The sequence below is a fragment of the Amia ocellicauda genome, chromosome 9 (genome assembly GCF_036373705.1).
Source record: "Amia ocellicauda isolate fAmiCal2 chromosome 9, fAmiCal2.hap1, whole genome shotgun sequence".
Lineage (NCBI taxonomy): Eukaryota > Metazoa > Chordata > Actinopteri > Amiiformes > Amiidae > Amia > Amia ocellicauda.
The window spans coordinates 13,648,926-13,663,319 of NC_089858.1; the positions used below are offsets into that span (position 1 = coordinate 13,648,926).

Genomic DNA, 14,394 nt, shown 5'->3' on the forward strand with positions numbered 1-14,394 from the left:
GCTCTCTCTTCCTTTGTTTCTTTCTTTGCCAATGAAAGGAACTCTCCCTCAGTCTCCCTCTTCGTTTAAAGCAGGTCCTGTTTCTCTCCCCTTTTCTCTGCCAGGGAAAACAGTACGTCTCAGTTCCTCCCTCTCGATCCTTCTCTCTCTCTCTCTCTCTCTCTCTCTCTCTCTCTCTCTCTCTCTCTCTCTCTCTCTCTCTCTCTCTCTCTCTCTCTCTCTCTCTCTCTCTCTCTCTCTCTCTCTCTCTCTCTCTCTCTCTCTCTCTCTCTCTCTCTCTCTCTCTCTCTCTCTCTCTCTCTCTCTCTCTGCAGGTGTGACGCGAGTTAGAAGCAAGGCGTAGGCAGGAGGCCCTGATTCGATCAGTGTTTGCACAGTGATTCAGAGCCCATTTTAACCCAACTTCCTCTGCTAATTATGGTTATTAGGAGAGACCCTCCGTCACACTGGAACTCTCTGCCCATTACTGTTGAGAGACTCCCTCCACACTCTGGAACTCACTCTCTGCCAGCCAGTGACTGTTCTAGACACCTGGGGGGGAACTTGTGACCGGTATTATTCTAGAACTCTTCTCACTGCAGAATTCAGCCTGGTCATTCTTCTGAACTCTGCCGGGCAGTCTCTGGGGCTCAGAGCAGCGGAGAACGCTCAGGAAGCACACAGCGCTCAGTTTAAACCTACTGCCCCCAATGCTCCCACAATGTTGAACAGCCTCCATCTCTGTGGGCCACAACCTGTTCTTTCACACACTGAAACATCAGCCCTGTTAAGAAAACCCCAGTAACAGCGCCAGACGACTGCTGCTAAATACTGTAAACAAACAAACACACAAAAACAAACAGAACAAACTCCGTGTGCTGCTCAGTCAGCTGACTGGCGCTTGAGGAATGTGCCCGTTAACGAGACGCCGGGGGAAAGCGAGTCGTTAGTGCTAACGAGAGAACAAAAGCTGGAAATCTGGCCAGGACAAAGACAGGAGGGAGGTGGGGTGGGGGGGGATGCAGAGAGAGAAGATTTTGGAGAGGGAGGGCAGAGCAAGGGAGAGAAGTGTGTGAAACCAGAGACTGGGGTGAAAAGGGGACAGAGAGAATCAAGAGAGAAGAGGAAGAGAGGCTGTGAGAAAGAATGGGGGGGGGGGGGGGCGAACAAAAGGGGAAAAGAGAAACGAGAGGGAGAGGAAAAGGAAAGTGATTGGGAGTGAAGAAGAGGGAGACAGGGAAAGAAGAAGAAAGAGCAAGCACAGGCTGTATGTCTCATGCAAGGTGTGCATTGTGTCACGGCTATAGCTCACCCTGGGGTACAGGCTAGGGAGGAAGGAAGACCAGAAAGGGAGAGAAAAAATAAATAATCAGCACAGTACACCAAGTGAGAGGAAAAATCGGGGGGTGGGGGGGGTGGGTGGTTGTTACTTTCTGCAGCTCAGCAGCTATTCCAGTTGAGTTTCAGTGATAATCTGTGCCTCTCCACAGAGCATGTGGAAGTGTCCCCTGACTCCATCAGCTGACAGGGCCGTCCTGCGCCACTGTGTCACTGACTGGGGGTGGGGTTGACACGGCAGCTTCTGAGTCACTGTTAATGGCCAACTAAGAAACCACATAACACAGACCACACACTGGTTTGCAGTACAATTATATTGATTCATATTTAGACCAATTCATACCATCAGGATCAGGCTCACAGGGATCGGACGGTGATTGATTGTGTTTTTTGTTTGGGTGTCTTTTGCTTCTGGAGTGCAAAAAAAAGTGAACTGCATCTCTGCCAATTCTCCGCTCCTCTTTGCCTCAGTTTTCCTGTTGAAGCTTCATGAGAGGTACAACAAGGACTCATCAACAAGTTTATGGTGTGACACAGGTGCCCAAAAGAGCAATGGACAATCATTTCGCTATCCCTTCCTTTAAAATTTTAAAGAGCAAGTGAGCGAGTTGGTTAGTCAGCGACTGTTCCCAGTTGATCTAACTACTAAACAACACTGGACCTAACCAGACTGAGTCTGCAGGGTGATGCCAAGTTAAAGACAATGAAGACAGAACCAAGTGACTGACTGTTCGGCTGGGAGATGCTATGCAGTGACTGCGCAGCCACAGGAGGTGCTGTCGAGGTGGGGGGGGGGTGTTTAATGGAGACACTCCTGTTGGATGAGGGATCCAGAGAGATGCAGGTGTAGGAGGAGGAGGAGGAGGAGGTGGTAAGGACAGAAGTGGCCATTTTGTTTTGGTGTGTGTTTTTCCCCTTGCAGTCAGCAGTTCTGCAGGAGGTATCTGAATGGAGAGCTGCTGACTGGGCAGGGAGGCCGAGTAGGAGTCAGGCCTGATTTTCAGTGACTAAGGACTACAGAGGGAGAACACAAAAACAATTAAAACTACAACAATAACTACTACAACAACTAAAACTACAACAGAACTATGCCAACAACAAAATGAAAATAAAATGTCTGTCCATCTCCCACACACACCATGTTTCACAGGCACCGAGATCCACAAACAGATTTGCTTTTCTTGCAAGTCCAGTTGTTTCAGCTCTTCCTTGCAAAATGAAAACGAAACGGAATAATTGCGAAACTGCTTCTCTGGAAAGTCACAACTCCCAACAAAAGGCTGTTGTTGAAAGACCGGGACCGGCGCGATGCCTTCGCCGCCAGAGTGGCCCACCATCACCGGCACTGTGGCCAGAGTAGCAGTAGCGGCGGCAGCCCACAGGAGTCCCAGAGATTCGCTTTGCGTTAACATGACTGGTCAAACAGCCAAACATGGACGCAATCATGAACTGAGGCGAAGGACAGTGTTCAGGACAGAAGATAGGAGATGCTTGTGAAAATACAGTCATGGTGTCAGGTGTGTAGATAAACATGCTGACGTTAAAGACAACAGACGCCAAACACATTTGGATGTTTCGGCCACAAGGCCTTCCCTCAAGAGGGCCTCAGTGCACCTCCCATCAGCGGGATGGAGGTGAGCTGGGGGCCTGGATCCGCCTGCGACTGCGAAGCCAGAAGGGAGTGCAAAATTGGCGAAGCTTGCCCTTTGAAACGGCAGCGTCAGTAACTAAATCAAGAGCTAATTAACTGGAAATCCTGTTGTTATCGTGCCACTGGGAGGGGGTGGTGGCGGGATCTGTGTGTAAAATTTTAATTTGCTTCAACTTGTCCTCTGGCCACTCACTAATGTGTCGTGTCATTAGGAGAAAAGTGGAGAGGGACAGAGAGGAAAATACAAGGAGGTAGAAGGAAAGAGATAAGAGAAAGAGGGAGGTGCAGAAAGCAAGAGAGATGGGGAGATAGAGAGAGAGAGAGAGCAAAAGAGAAAAGAAGAGTAAGAGAAGGCCAAAAACCACACTCGGAAGGTGTGTGGAGTAAAAGAAAGATATATACTTCATACAGCACAGCACGCTGACAGACAGCTGGTCATTAATTACCCTCTAAACACCCCCCCTCAACCCGCCCCCCCGGCGCCGGACTCCCAGCAATTCACTGTCAAACCGCTCCACAAAATTACAGTGCTCCAGCAGGAGATAATAACAGCAATAAAGCAGAGTGGAGCCGTGTTATTATTTTTCTCTTCTTAAATGTTATATTTGCAGTTCCCTTTTTGAAAGGCAATCGACACCCCACCCCCCAGCAACCCTCCCCCCCACTCTTCCCCAAAGCAATGGCAGCAGGATTATAGACCTGGCACAACACAGCACGACTCGCCTGGTCCTCCTCATGGCCGAGGCCCGACAGCACAATCTGCAGCACTCGTATTTCCTATGTAATGTGGAGGCAGAGGAAAGTGGGGGGGGGAGAGGGGAGTGAAAGGAGAGAGAGAGGGAGAGACCAATAGAACATAGGATGGAGAAAAGGGAGCTCGATGGAGTTTGGAGTAATGAAGTCTGCAGACAGCATTCCATCTGTACTATCACTGGGGTACAGCAGGGAGGGAGCGGGAGAGAGAGGGAGAGGGAGAGGAGAGTTAAATAAGAGGTTGTGCTCAGGCTTGTTTAGTCTGTCTACAGTCTCCTCACCCCCCCAGTACTCTCCTCGTGACATGCCACAGCTGCCAGCCAGAGCCAGCGTTTACTCTGAGGTCTGTGCTCCTCCAGGCTCTCTAAGATGTGCCACTTTGCACCAGAGGAGCCCAGCTGCCCAGGTGAGTCTAGCACGGCCAAGAGCCATGCATGGCATGCCACTGGCACTCTGCACAGTGCATCTGCCCCGTCCACTCTGCAGGGAATGCACACCAAGGAGCAGTTCTTCAATCTCTCTCTCATTATTTATTTCCTCAGCAGACATCCTCACCCCAGGGCGCACTGCTGTTGTTACAACACAAACAGCTTTTCACAAAACAGTACAATAAGTGCAGAAACAGAAGAAATCCATACCAGCAGTTTTCCTCTCACCCTTGGACAAGTGCTGGATTAATTTCAACTGATTAGGCAACTGGAGGAAGAGGCACATGGATATTTTTTATTTTCTGTGACACACCTTTCAAGGAACCCCACCCCTGGTGTAACAGAATCCCACAGAGACGCTCTCGCTGCGCACAGAGGCACAGAGCCTCCAATACAGGCAGGGACGGCTTCCGTGTCTCTCCTCGACCTCAGCGGTTCTGTCTCCTTTGGAACAATGTTACACTGCAGAACTGGTTTTCTGGACACGGCCTTTTTGGAAACAAGCCCCCTTCTTGGCCAGGGAGACACTGAAATGTCCACGAATGAGACCAGATTAAATGTCTCCTCACGTTTGTGAAGTGGACTCCCATGTATAAGTGTTCCTGCATAGCTGCAAGACTCGTTACCCTGGCCCTACTCTGGCCCCCAATACTAGTCCTCAGTCCCAGAGGGTTTCTATTCTCCAGAGATGTGGGTGGAGTGAAATCACTCATAAAAGAGCTCATACAGCACAATCAGTTTGGCCAGATTTGAATATAAACTGGTTTGTGGTGCAATGGGTTTTGCATGGCACTGTAAAAGTGGCTGCAGGGGCACATACATTAAGCGTAAACAAAATAAGCCAACACCTGACTCTCCAAGGTACTGTGGCAAATGGCAGGCATAGGCCAGTCTTCTCCAGGCTGGGCTCGAACCTGCAGTTCCTCACCTAGCTTCCTCATGTAGCCTATTCACCTCCCCAGAGCCACAGCATGAGCACTGCTGTGCCTGAGCTGCAGGCTCTTCGCATCGCAGCACAGTGAGAGCAGATGCACCGAAAACACACACCGTGAAGGAACACATGGCTGCCATCGGCACGGTTGTCTATTCAGGGTGGTGCCAATGCCCCCACAGCACAGAAGTTCCAGCTACACCGACACTTCAGAGTTCATGGCCCTCCCTCAAGTTTACGTAATAAAAAAATAAAAAACAATAAAAGGAGTGTCATATCCGAGCTTAATTGTACAGACAGAAGATAAGCTGGAGATGGCCAACCAATCCCTACACTCAGTGCTTAATACCCCAGGGAATAATACCAGAGGGCAGGTATACTACAGAACTGCTCCTCTTTTACCATGGCTGTGCTGTGGGAAATGACACATTACTACAATACTTTGCATACCAAGTACTGTACGGCCCTGCAGCTCAGAGGGCTTCACCACATAATCCTGACATGACGTCCCGGTCTCTCATGACAGACGCGTTTCCTAACCCGTCTCGCTGTGCGATGGATCATGCACTTTTTCCAGGGAGCGCAGTGATTGCTCTGAACTGGGAATTTTGGGAGTTTTGTCAAGGTAGCAGCAGATAACAGCAAGGGGGTGTTGGGGAAGAAGGGCACCATTGAGAGGGAAAATATACATTTAATTAGTCGATTACGATTAAATTCTTGTGTTTCGTGTTTTTGCACATTCACTTTTTTTCTTTTTCGGTTACTGTAAATGTCAGGGGATGTGATTCACAGGCAGGGTGACTAACGGCAATAATGCTTGCAACACAGGGGAAATTACTGTGAATCTAGTTAATCCCCAATCCCTCTGTGGCTCTGCCCAGCCGCAGCTCGCTCAGGACAGCACAGTGACCAAAACCCACCCCGAGACCCACACATCTGCGCAGTCCCCCCTACGCCACCGAAGCACCCGGAGCATGAGCAAAGCAGCAGTTTGGGGTGAGCGTCGGCAAAGCCGTGGGCCATGTGGGAAGCTGGGCTGTACGTGCCCAGGTTGGTGCTTGGCGTTGGAAAGGCAGGCTTCAGGTCTCTGTGCTTATTTTAATATGGCTGGGCAGCTCTGTAATGTTTCATGAACAGCTCACACACCAGCACACTCACACCTCCCTTTTCCAGCTTCTGCCTTAACTAATCCTCTAACAGTGCCTGAATTGCAACTCAGGACAGGTAACAAAGACAGTCTTGTGTTACAGAGCAAAAGCACACACACCCTCTCCCCCTCCTCTCGTCTCTCCCTCTCTCACATTCAACGACACAAGCTAGACTCTGTACAAACAGGCAGGCAGTTTCCTGTTCGAAGCGTGCCCACCAGCACTGGCAAACCTGATTGCTTTCTCTGTTCCCTGGCATTAATCTCTCAATCTCTCCCTCCCTCTCTCTCTCTCTCCCTCTCTCTACCTGGACTCCTCCCAGCAGATAACTTATTAGTGACCCAGGCATCGAGGGCGCAGTCATAGGTAGGAAAACAGCCTCAGGTGAAGGGGGCAGGGCACCCAGGTGTACAGGGATTGGTTAATTATTTCTTCCACAAGCCTGATCTCTATATTTATGTGTGCAAGTGTATATCCGTGTGTGTGGGTGTGTGTGTGTGTGTGTATGAATGAATGGAAGTGTGCAGTGTGATGTGCCCCAGACCCTGCGCCACATTAATATGGTTCCTCCCCTCACTTCCCCTCACCTTCCTCAGACGTTTCTTGTCGTTATCAGTTTTCAGCTTCAGGACTTTCCTATTCGAGGGAACTGAAAGTAATGCATCCTGCACGTAGGGGACTGGTTTTATCTGGCTCTGCCTCTGGTTAATTTCACTGTGTGAGAGAAGCGCGTTGAGTGTGAAAGATGCTAGAGAGAGGAAGGGTGATGTTGTGATTGACAGTTGGTGTTCTGGCTCAGATGGGCGGGCAGGCAGGCTGACGAGGAGGGGAGACTCAAAAGCCAACTAAATAGGAGACAACGGCGTAGTAAGGACTAAAATACTCCTTCGTGGTCCTTTAGCAGCATCTGTCAACAGCTCAACAAGTCAAAAACCCCAAACTCATCTGGAATGTCAGCATGTGTGAGTTAGACAATCTGTGTGGAGGGGGCGCATAACCCTGTGGCTTGTACAGGAAGTCTTGTTCCCTTTGCATGGCACATCGGAAATGGGTGTTTCCCTCAAATCGATTCCATCTTCCCTCAAAAAAAGAGAACTCTCAGCTGTCAGATGAGGCTGCGGAAGAGCAGGTCACAGACTGCGCGGAGATTGCCCCGGAAACAGAGACTTCAGAGAGGAGTCAGTGACTGAGGATGAGAGATCGTGGGCTACTTATGCACACGTCACGTCACAGGGTGTGTCGGCCATGGGGGAGAGGGGGGGCACGGTTGTTTTATTATTCCCCGACTTCCCTCAAAAGCTCTTCCTGCCGCCACCCCAGAGATGCGTGGAGAAAGACTTGTTTTGCATCTCCTGTAGAATCCAGTTTTAATACATTTTAAGCTGGTTTTGTCAGTTGCTTTTTAAACAGTCAAATGACATGGCTAACCCCCCCCAGTTAAAATAACAAGAGTGGTCCGCCTGTTCTCACGTAACAAGTGACCCATCACAGTCAAGATGGCGATCTCACCCGTGTCTGTTTGCCGTCGATCTGCTCTGCGTTTCTTTATTCTCCCCACCACCCATTGCTTTACTTGATTCCTCCCTCACTGTTCTCGGCACTAGAAGCCTTTGATCGAGCAGCTGACTGATTCTCCCGGATCAGCTGGGCGACATGGCGGCTCTAACCCTCAGGCAGGGATGGGAGCTCGCAGTGATGGCCTGCAGCCTGCGGATCTTGGCGGCGCTTTGAAGGGAAACCCAGCGAGGACATCTGGAGACTGAATGTGGGGAACGGATGCCACGGAAACTAACCTTATCCGACTTGTTGAGAAAAGATAGATGCGTCAGCATGATCAGCAATTTTTTTAAATCAATTTTATGACTAGTCTACTACTTTCCAATCCAAATAATTTGTGCCATTCGTGTAGCAGCAATTGTAGCAAGAAAATAATTATAATTTGGGGAACGGGGACGGACGCGAGCGGACTGGGGAAAACCTGAAACGAACCTTACTTATCACACATCTCTCCGCGCTCGGACAGCCCTGTCTGCTTGGGGAAAGTGCATTTTGGATTTTGAAAGAGCTTGAGGTATCAAGAGGAAAATTGTGTTTCCACCGGGAATTTGCATAGGCATAGCGGTCTGTTATTGAATTGTTAAGGGGTCAAGGGGGGGGGGGAACTGTGTACCGGATTGTCGAGCGAGTGGGAGGGTCAAATCTCCTCCTCATGAGGAGCTGAGAGGCAGCAACAAACACCACCCGCAGAGTGCCGAGAGGCCGCCTGGGGCAACTGACCCACCAGGCCGCAGCAGGGAGAAGTTTCTTATTTTCATCGGTATTATTACTCATTCTATGACTGTAAGAGGAGCAATGCAGGTTGGAGAAGGAAAGGTGCCCTCTGCCTTTCACACACTCCCACACTCTGTCAACAGAAAGGTAAACTAGCAGATACTGGGATACGGAGACTGCTTTCCTCCGAGCGCCACACACACACCAGAGCAGAGCGTTGAAGCAGCCCTAATGAAAAGTCACACTCCTGAAAGACTCCTTTCACTGGAGCTGTTCACAGACTGCGGGGGACTGGGATGCACACTGAAGAAGGCCAGAAAAAAAAAATCTCCACAAAAAACAAGTGCTGATTTAATAAAAATTAGATATATACATGTATAAAAAGTCAATTCTGTTTAAACCCTGTCTGGGTGACCTCTTCTGAGCACTCTACTCTAAAGCACAGAGATGTGCCAAAATAAAAATACATAAACCAAACACAAAAAACACACTTCAAATCATTGAGGTTTCCCTAGTGGATTGTGTGCTGGACCACTCTACGTCAGTGTGCGTGTCAGGCCCCACCCCATGTGGTACAGGAGAGCATTGGCGTTTGCATCTGCTTAGTTGTGTTGCACTGTACTTTCTGCTGGTCAAGGTTGCTGGCCTATCAGGACCCTTTAGTCAGACATATTCACCTTCACACAGACACACCCAGTATTCACAATTAAGCCCTCACAACCTCAGTCTATGTCCTTGCAGGTCGGTCTGTGTGCTGTCCGCTGAGGAGCTTCCCTTCCCGGCCATGGCCAACTCACAGAGCCTGGCCCTGTTCTCATCCCTCTGCTGCAGCACTGCGTTTATTTGTCTTTGCAGCAAAACGGTGGCTGCTCAATCGCCGGCTTGTGCACTACAGGAGCCGCACACTGCCGGGCCGCCCAGCACTGCTGTGCAGAAACGAGCACCAGCCAAACACAGTGGGACTGCCTGGGCTTCCCATCACAGCACTGTCCATGACACCAGACTTCTCTTCCCTAGGTCGTCTAAGGCAGGCCCTGCGGCTGTCCCCCAAGGCCGGGCCATACCAGATACAGATGTGCACGTGCGTCAGTGCGTCTGTCTGTGCCTGCATCTCTCTGCCTACTGGCTTTCACACCCGGCATGGTGGCCTGCGCACGCCGACTCGGCTCTGCCCGTTGCAGCTACAGATATTAACACAGCCACTGCTGCAAATAAGCATGGAGCTGTGGAGTTCAGAACAATAATCAAAAGTGGCAAGGGGGTTACTCTCAACCCCACCCTGAAGCAGCCACACCGCGGCAACTAGAGCAAGAATTAGTATTCCTTCCCCAGCACAACACCAGGCACTGTGCGCCACCCCCTCGCCAGCCCTGAGAAGACTGCTGGAGATTAACCAGGTGTCATAATTACAGAGCGGTGAGTGCAGTGTGAGAGACCTGCTTTACTCTACTGCTATGGTACCACATGCTTAAATTAAAATCGATTTACTGAATTAAATCAATTCATACATAAATAAACCGGTTCCAAAAAGACTGCACGGTAACATCCAACATCCTGTCCAATAATCAGCACTTGCACAGTCATTCCCTGCCTTCAGACAACACCCCAGCCTCATGACTGCCTCTTCAAACACTCAGTGTGTTTTTCCACGTCTTATTATTCATTGAATGTTTTTTTCCCCCAGCGTGGAAGTTCCTGCCTGGTCAGGCTGAGCTGATGTGTCCCGAGAGACTCGAGAATTTCCAACCACAGATATGAGGACGTGTCTCTCTCTGCGCTGCTGGACTCCAGGGGAAGGAGCCACTCAGAGTCGGGCTGGACTGCACTGGACCGAGCTCTGAAGGCACAGGCTGCCCGGGGGGGTGGGGGGAAAGAGAGAATGGGAGTGAGTGAGAGAAACCAGATTGAGAGACAGAAGGGGGGGGTGGAAAAAGGAAGATAAGATATAGACGGGGTGGGGGGGGCCAAGCGATGTGCCAAAGCCCACACTGCCAAGGCCCCCCGAGAGGCCCTGGGGTCAGCATACGGCACACGCTCCCTGCTGTCTGATGCCCGGCCTCTTGCAGAAAGAGCTCTCCATGGAATCACCGCCAGCCGGCCACTCTGAGCCACATCGCCTGCCGTAGCCGGGGGGAGGCCACAGTCTCACTGTGCTTTGCTCGTCTTGATTGTATTTTTCCCCATCCTGGGAACGTGGGCTCTAAACTCTTGCCCACTACACTTCATGCAAGCCTGGAATTAAGACAAATGTTTTCTGTATCCAGTTACCAAAAATTACTTCGTTTATTTTTAGTTTCGTGATTTTGTTGTTGTTTTTGTTTGCCAATCCCCAGCCCTGCCCACATCGGCTGCTGTCTGAGAAATAAAGGGCCAGTGTGGCAGGGCTCTGCTGGACAGAGCTGCAGTCATCCCAGACTGCTCAGCTGCTTACTTGCACAGCGGCCACCCAACCCTGTCCGACTCCCCACCCTGTCTGTCCCCCACCCCAGCCATTACAGGCCTCACTCACAAGCACACATTATAACACCATGGAAACTTACACACAGACACGCACACAGAAAGGAGCTGTGAAGTGGTTTGGGGGGGGGGGGGGGATTTATTTACAAAATATTACAATGCAACTCTCACACACCCAAACAACCAACCAAACGTAGATGCCAAACAACGATAACAAAAACAGCCACTGCTGCAGCACCACGTGTCTCCCTGGCGGCCTGTGAGGACAGAGGCTGCTGGCGCTGTCTGTCCTCAGTCTTTTCCTCAGGCAGGCGGCACTGGCTTTGATGTGGTTTCAGCTTTAGGCTGATCTCCACCGCAGAGTTTACCTTTGAGAGGGGGAACGTAAACAGCAAAAGGAGGAGGGGGAGGGGGAGGGGGACATGCAGACAGAGACCTGCAGGGACGGGCAGAGGCCCAGAGGGAAAGAGGAAGCAGGCAGCTGTGGCGATTGTCCTGCAGGAGAAGGAAGCGCGTTGCGGTCTCTCAGCCCTGCGGTGCGATTGGTGAATAACTGTAACCTGACAGTGGAGCTGAAGGGAAATACAGGCCTGTTTACCGAGCCCTGTCTAGCAACAGACGCACCCCACCCTCCTCCCTTCACTCTCCTGGTATCTAACTCCCTCCCTCTCTAGCTCTCTCATTTGCCCTCTCTACTTCTCGATCTTAAATCCCTTCTCCTCTCACTCTCCCTCCACCTCTCTCCCCAACTCACTCCTGGCTCCCCTGGCTGTATTGTGCCATAACACCTCATGATCAACCTTCCTGCTCCTCCAGCCCAGCTGCAAAACAAGCTCCTGCACGCGGCACACGGAGGATCGGAGTCACACAGCTGCAGACGCCATCCCTGAGAACGAGGGGGGTGGGGGGAGTGGCTTGCCTATCACAGGCTCTCACTAATACCAGCAAAGAAATAGATCTGCGTCTGTTAGTTTAATTGTCCCATTAGTGTCAGCAGCAGAAAAGCTCTTAAGTCCTGATGTACAAATGCAAACACCTTCCCTCACTTTAAATTAGCATACCATCAATGAGTGGGTGCAAAATGTTTGAAACCAAATTAAATCAATGTATTTCCCATATTGCATTCATACAAAATAGATTACACACTAGCATCTAAGATCCTGTACAATAATCAATAACAACTGCTTAACAGGAGGGGTGTCTCAGCAACATGTTCCAAACTTAACCAGAACACATCTTAAAATGGGGCGGGCCGGGTACGTTGTCCAGTACAGGCCAACAGCCATCTCTCTGCTTAGTAGATGAGATTCTATGCACTGGCTCCAGGACCCAGCAGGTAAATAAATCTGGTTGTTCACACTCCCCCTTCCCCGTCTCTGCAGGGTCTGGGGCCACAACTGTGCGGATTCAGGACACTGCCCTGCCCCACCCACTCCTTTTCCACAGATCGACCAGTCCTGCCTTCCCCCAGGTGACCAGCTGCCCCAACCCCTCCTCTCTCACCCCGGCCACCCTCCCGCAGACACACCCGTCTGGCCTGCACATTCAGGCCCGCACTGATCGACTGACTGTGATGTGTAGGGGGGTGTCAGAAGTGCTGTCACTACCCTTATCATATGGTGTGTGCTGTGTGAGTGGAGGATGAAGCATGTCAGTTGCCTCAACTAAATCAATCAACACAGGGTACATTCAGGGAGCTGGAGGCCTGCACTTCCAGACACAGGGTGCAGTAACTGTGATGCCAGTGGCCAATGAAGCAATAAAGACAGAATCGATTGCACTTGTGTCCTCTAACATTATTCTCTTCTAGAAAAACCTACATTAAGAAGAACAACTACACGTGTGTTATTGGTACAGCTACTAAACACGTAACGTGCTGGTCGATGATGAATGCATTACTGGCACTGTGCTGAACTCCGCACTTGCAGGTATATCGGCTTCTTCGGAGATGCCTGCCACGTCCGCGCCCCCCTGCGGGTCTCCGTACCCGTCCAGCGGGCTGCTCACATGGGCGCACAGCTCACAGCAGACACCGCTGTCACAGAGCGGTCCATGGTCCCACCGCGGTTTACACCAACTACCCCCCCTCCTGCCCAGGCTTTTGGAGACAAGACGGAGGAAGAGTGTAGAAAGTGCGGATGTACATTATACCCGCACACAGATGATCGCACATGGCGAGCAGCTCCCTTGCACGCAAACCTCCCATCCGCGTAACACGGCCAGGTACAATTATGCATCGCGAATAAGCGGCGCGCTAGACAGCCCTGCTCACTTCATTTCAGCAACCGAGGTACATGTGCATGCGATTCTCACGACAACCCAACAACTGCCTTTAAAAGTTAAGAAATTGAGTTTGAAACAAGAGCAGCCGCTCCGGGCAGGAGTCGTGCAGACACCGACACGCTCAACTGCGACTCTCAGGCAGACGAGGCCGTGCGGAGGCGTGGGAACCGGGTGGGAGCCCCTCCACGGCGCGGCGGCACAGGCGCACAAGTTTAGCCTAAAAGTGCGTCTCTCGTCACAAAGACTGAATTATCCGAGCTCTGCAATTACGCAGGTCGGGTCTCTCTCTCTCCTGTCTACAACAGCTGGCCATTTTCAGTCACAAAGTATTCGAGTAGGACAGATACAAATAAGCACATCCTGTATTGTGGGGGCTCTCGGTCTTACCTGTGATCATCTCCCGTTTACTCTCGTCCAGGTGAGTGGAGATGATGTCCCCCATGGTGTCGATCCCGCAGCTCTGGGATCGGACTGAAGAAGCGGCAGACCCCCGGTGAGCCCCGTCGGCTCTCCGCACACGGCTCGGGGAACAAGAGAGAAAGGAAAAGCGGGGTCCCCACAACTGCACAAATATCCGCAAGTCAAACGAACCGAGTCAAAAGACGTCAGTCTGGTGGGGTGAGTGTCCTCCTCCCGCTCCCCTGACAAAGTGAAGTTTGGCGTAGAAACGTGGATGGATATATCGGTGTAGAAACGCAAGCGCACGTCTGGCGGTGCTCCTGCTCCCGAGTGGCCGCGGCTGCGCACGTCTCCGCTCCGGGGTGCAGACAGACAGGCAGGCAGGCAGGCAGGCAGGCAGGCTGTGGAGCTGCTCGGCGCGGCGGCGGACACACCCTCGCTGTGACTCAGTACTAGTTGAACGTGTTGTCCCCCCTCTCTCTCTCTCTCTCTCTCTCTCTCTCCCCCTCCGCTTTCTGTTTTTTTTAAGCAGTTCCGAAGGTGTGGTTAGACTGAAAAGCAAGAGCTCAGACAGAAGACTACTTTTACTCCTCTCTCTCATTAAAAAAAATAAGGAGGGCTCTAACTCATGATTCACCCCCTTCAGTGAAGTCCTGGTAAACCCATTTCACAAGGCTGATCCTGGGCGGTCACTGCACCCCCTGCAGTAACTGACTCAAGTGACCCTTGAGCAATAATACACATTTTGTATTATCA

General features: G+C 51.1%; 1 protein-coding gene across 1 annotated transcript in view; it reads right to left on the reverse strand.

The window, feature by feature from the left end:
• Window positions 1-13,759, reverse strand: part of niban2a (niban apoptosis regulator 2a) — a 33,272-nt gene extending 19,513 nt beyond the window's left edge. Inside the window, exon 1 of the mRNA XM_066713258.1 lies at window positions 13,627-13,759. Within this exon, the coding sequence (XP_066569355.1) occupies window positions 13,627-13,681 (55 nt within the window). The 5' untranslated portion in view covers window positions 13,682-13,759. The remainder of the gene's footprint in view (window positions 1-13,626) is intronic.
• Between the last annotated feature and the right edge of the window lie 635 nt (window positions 13,760-14,394).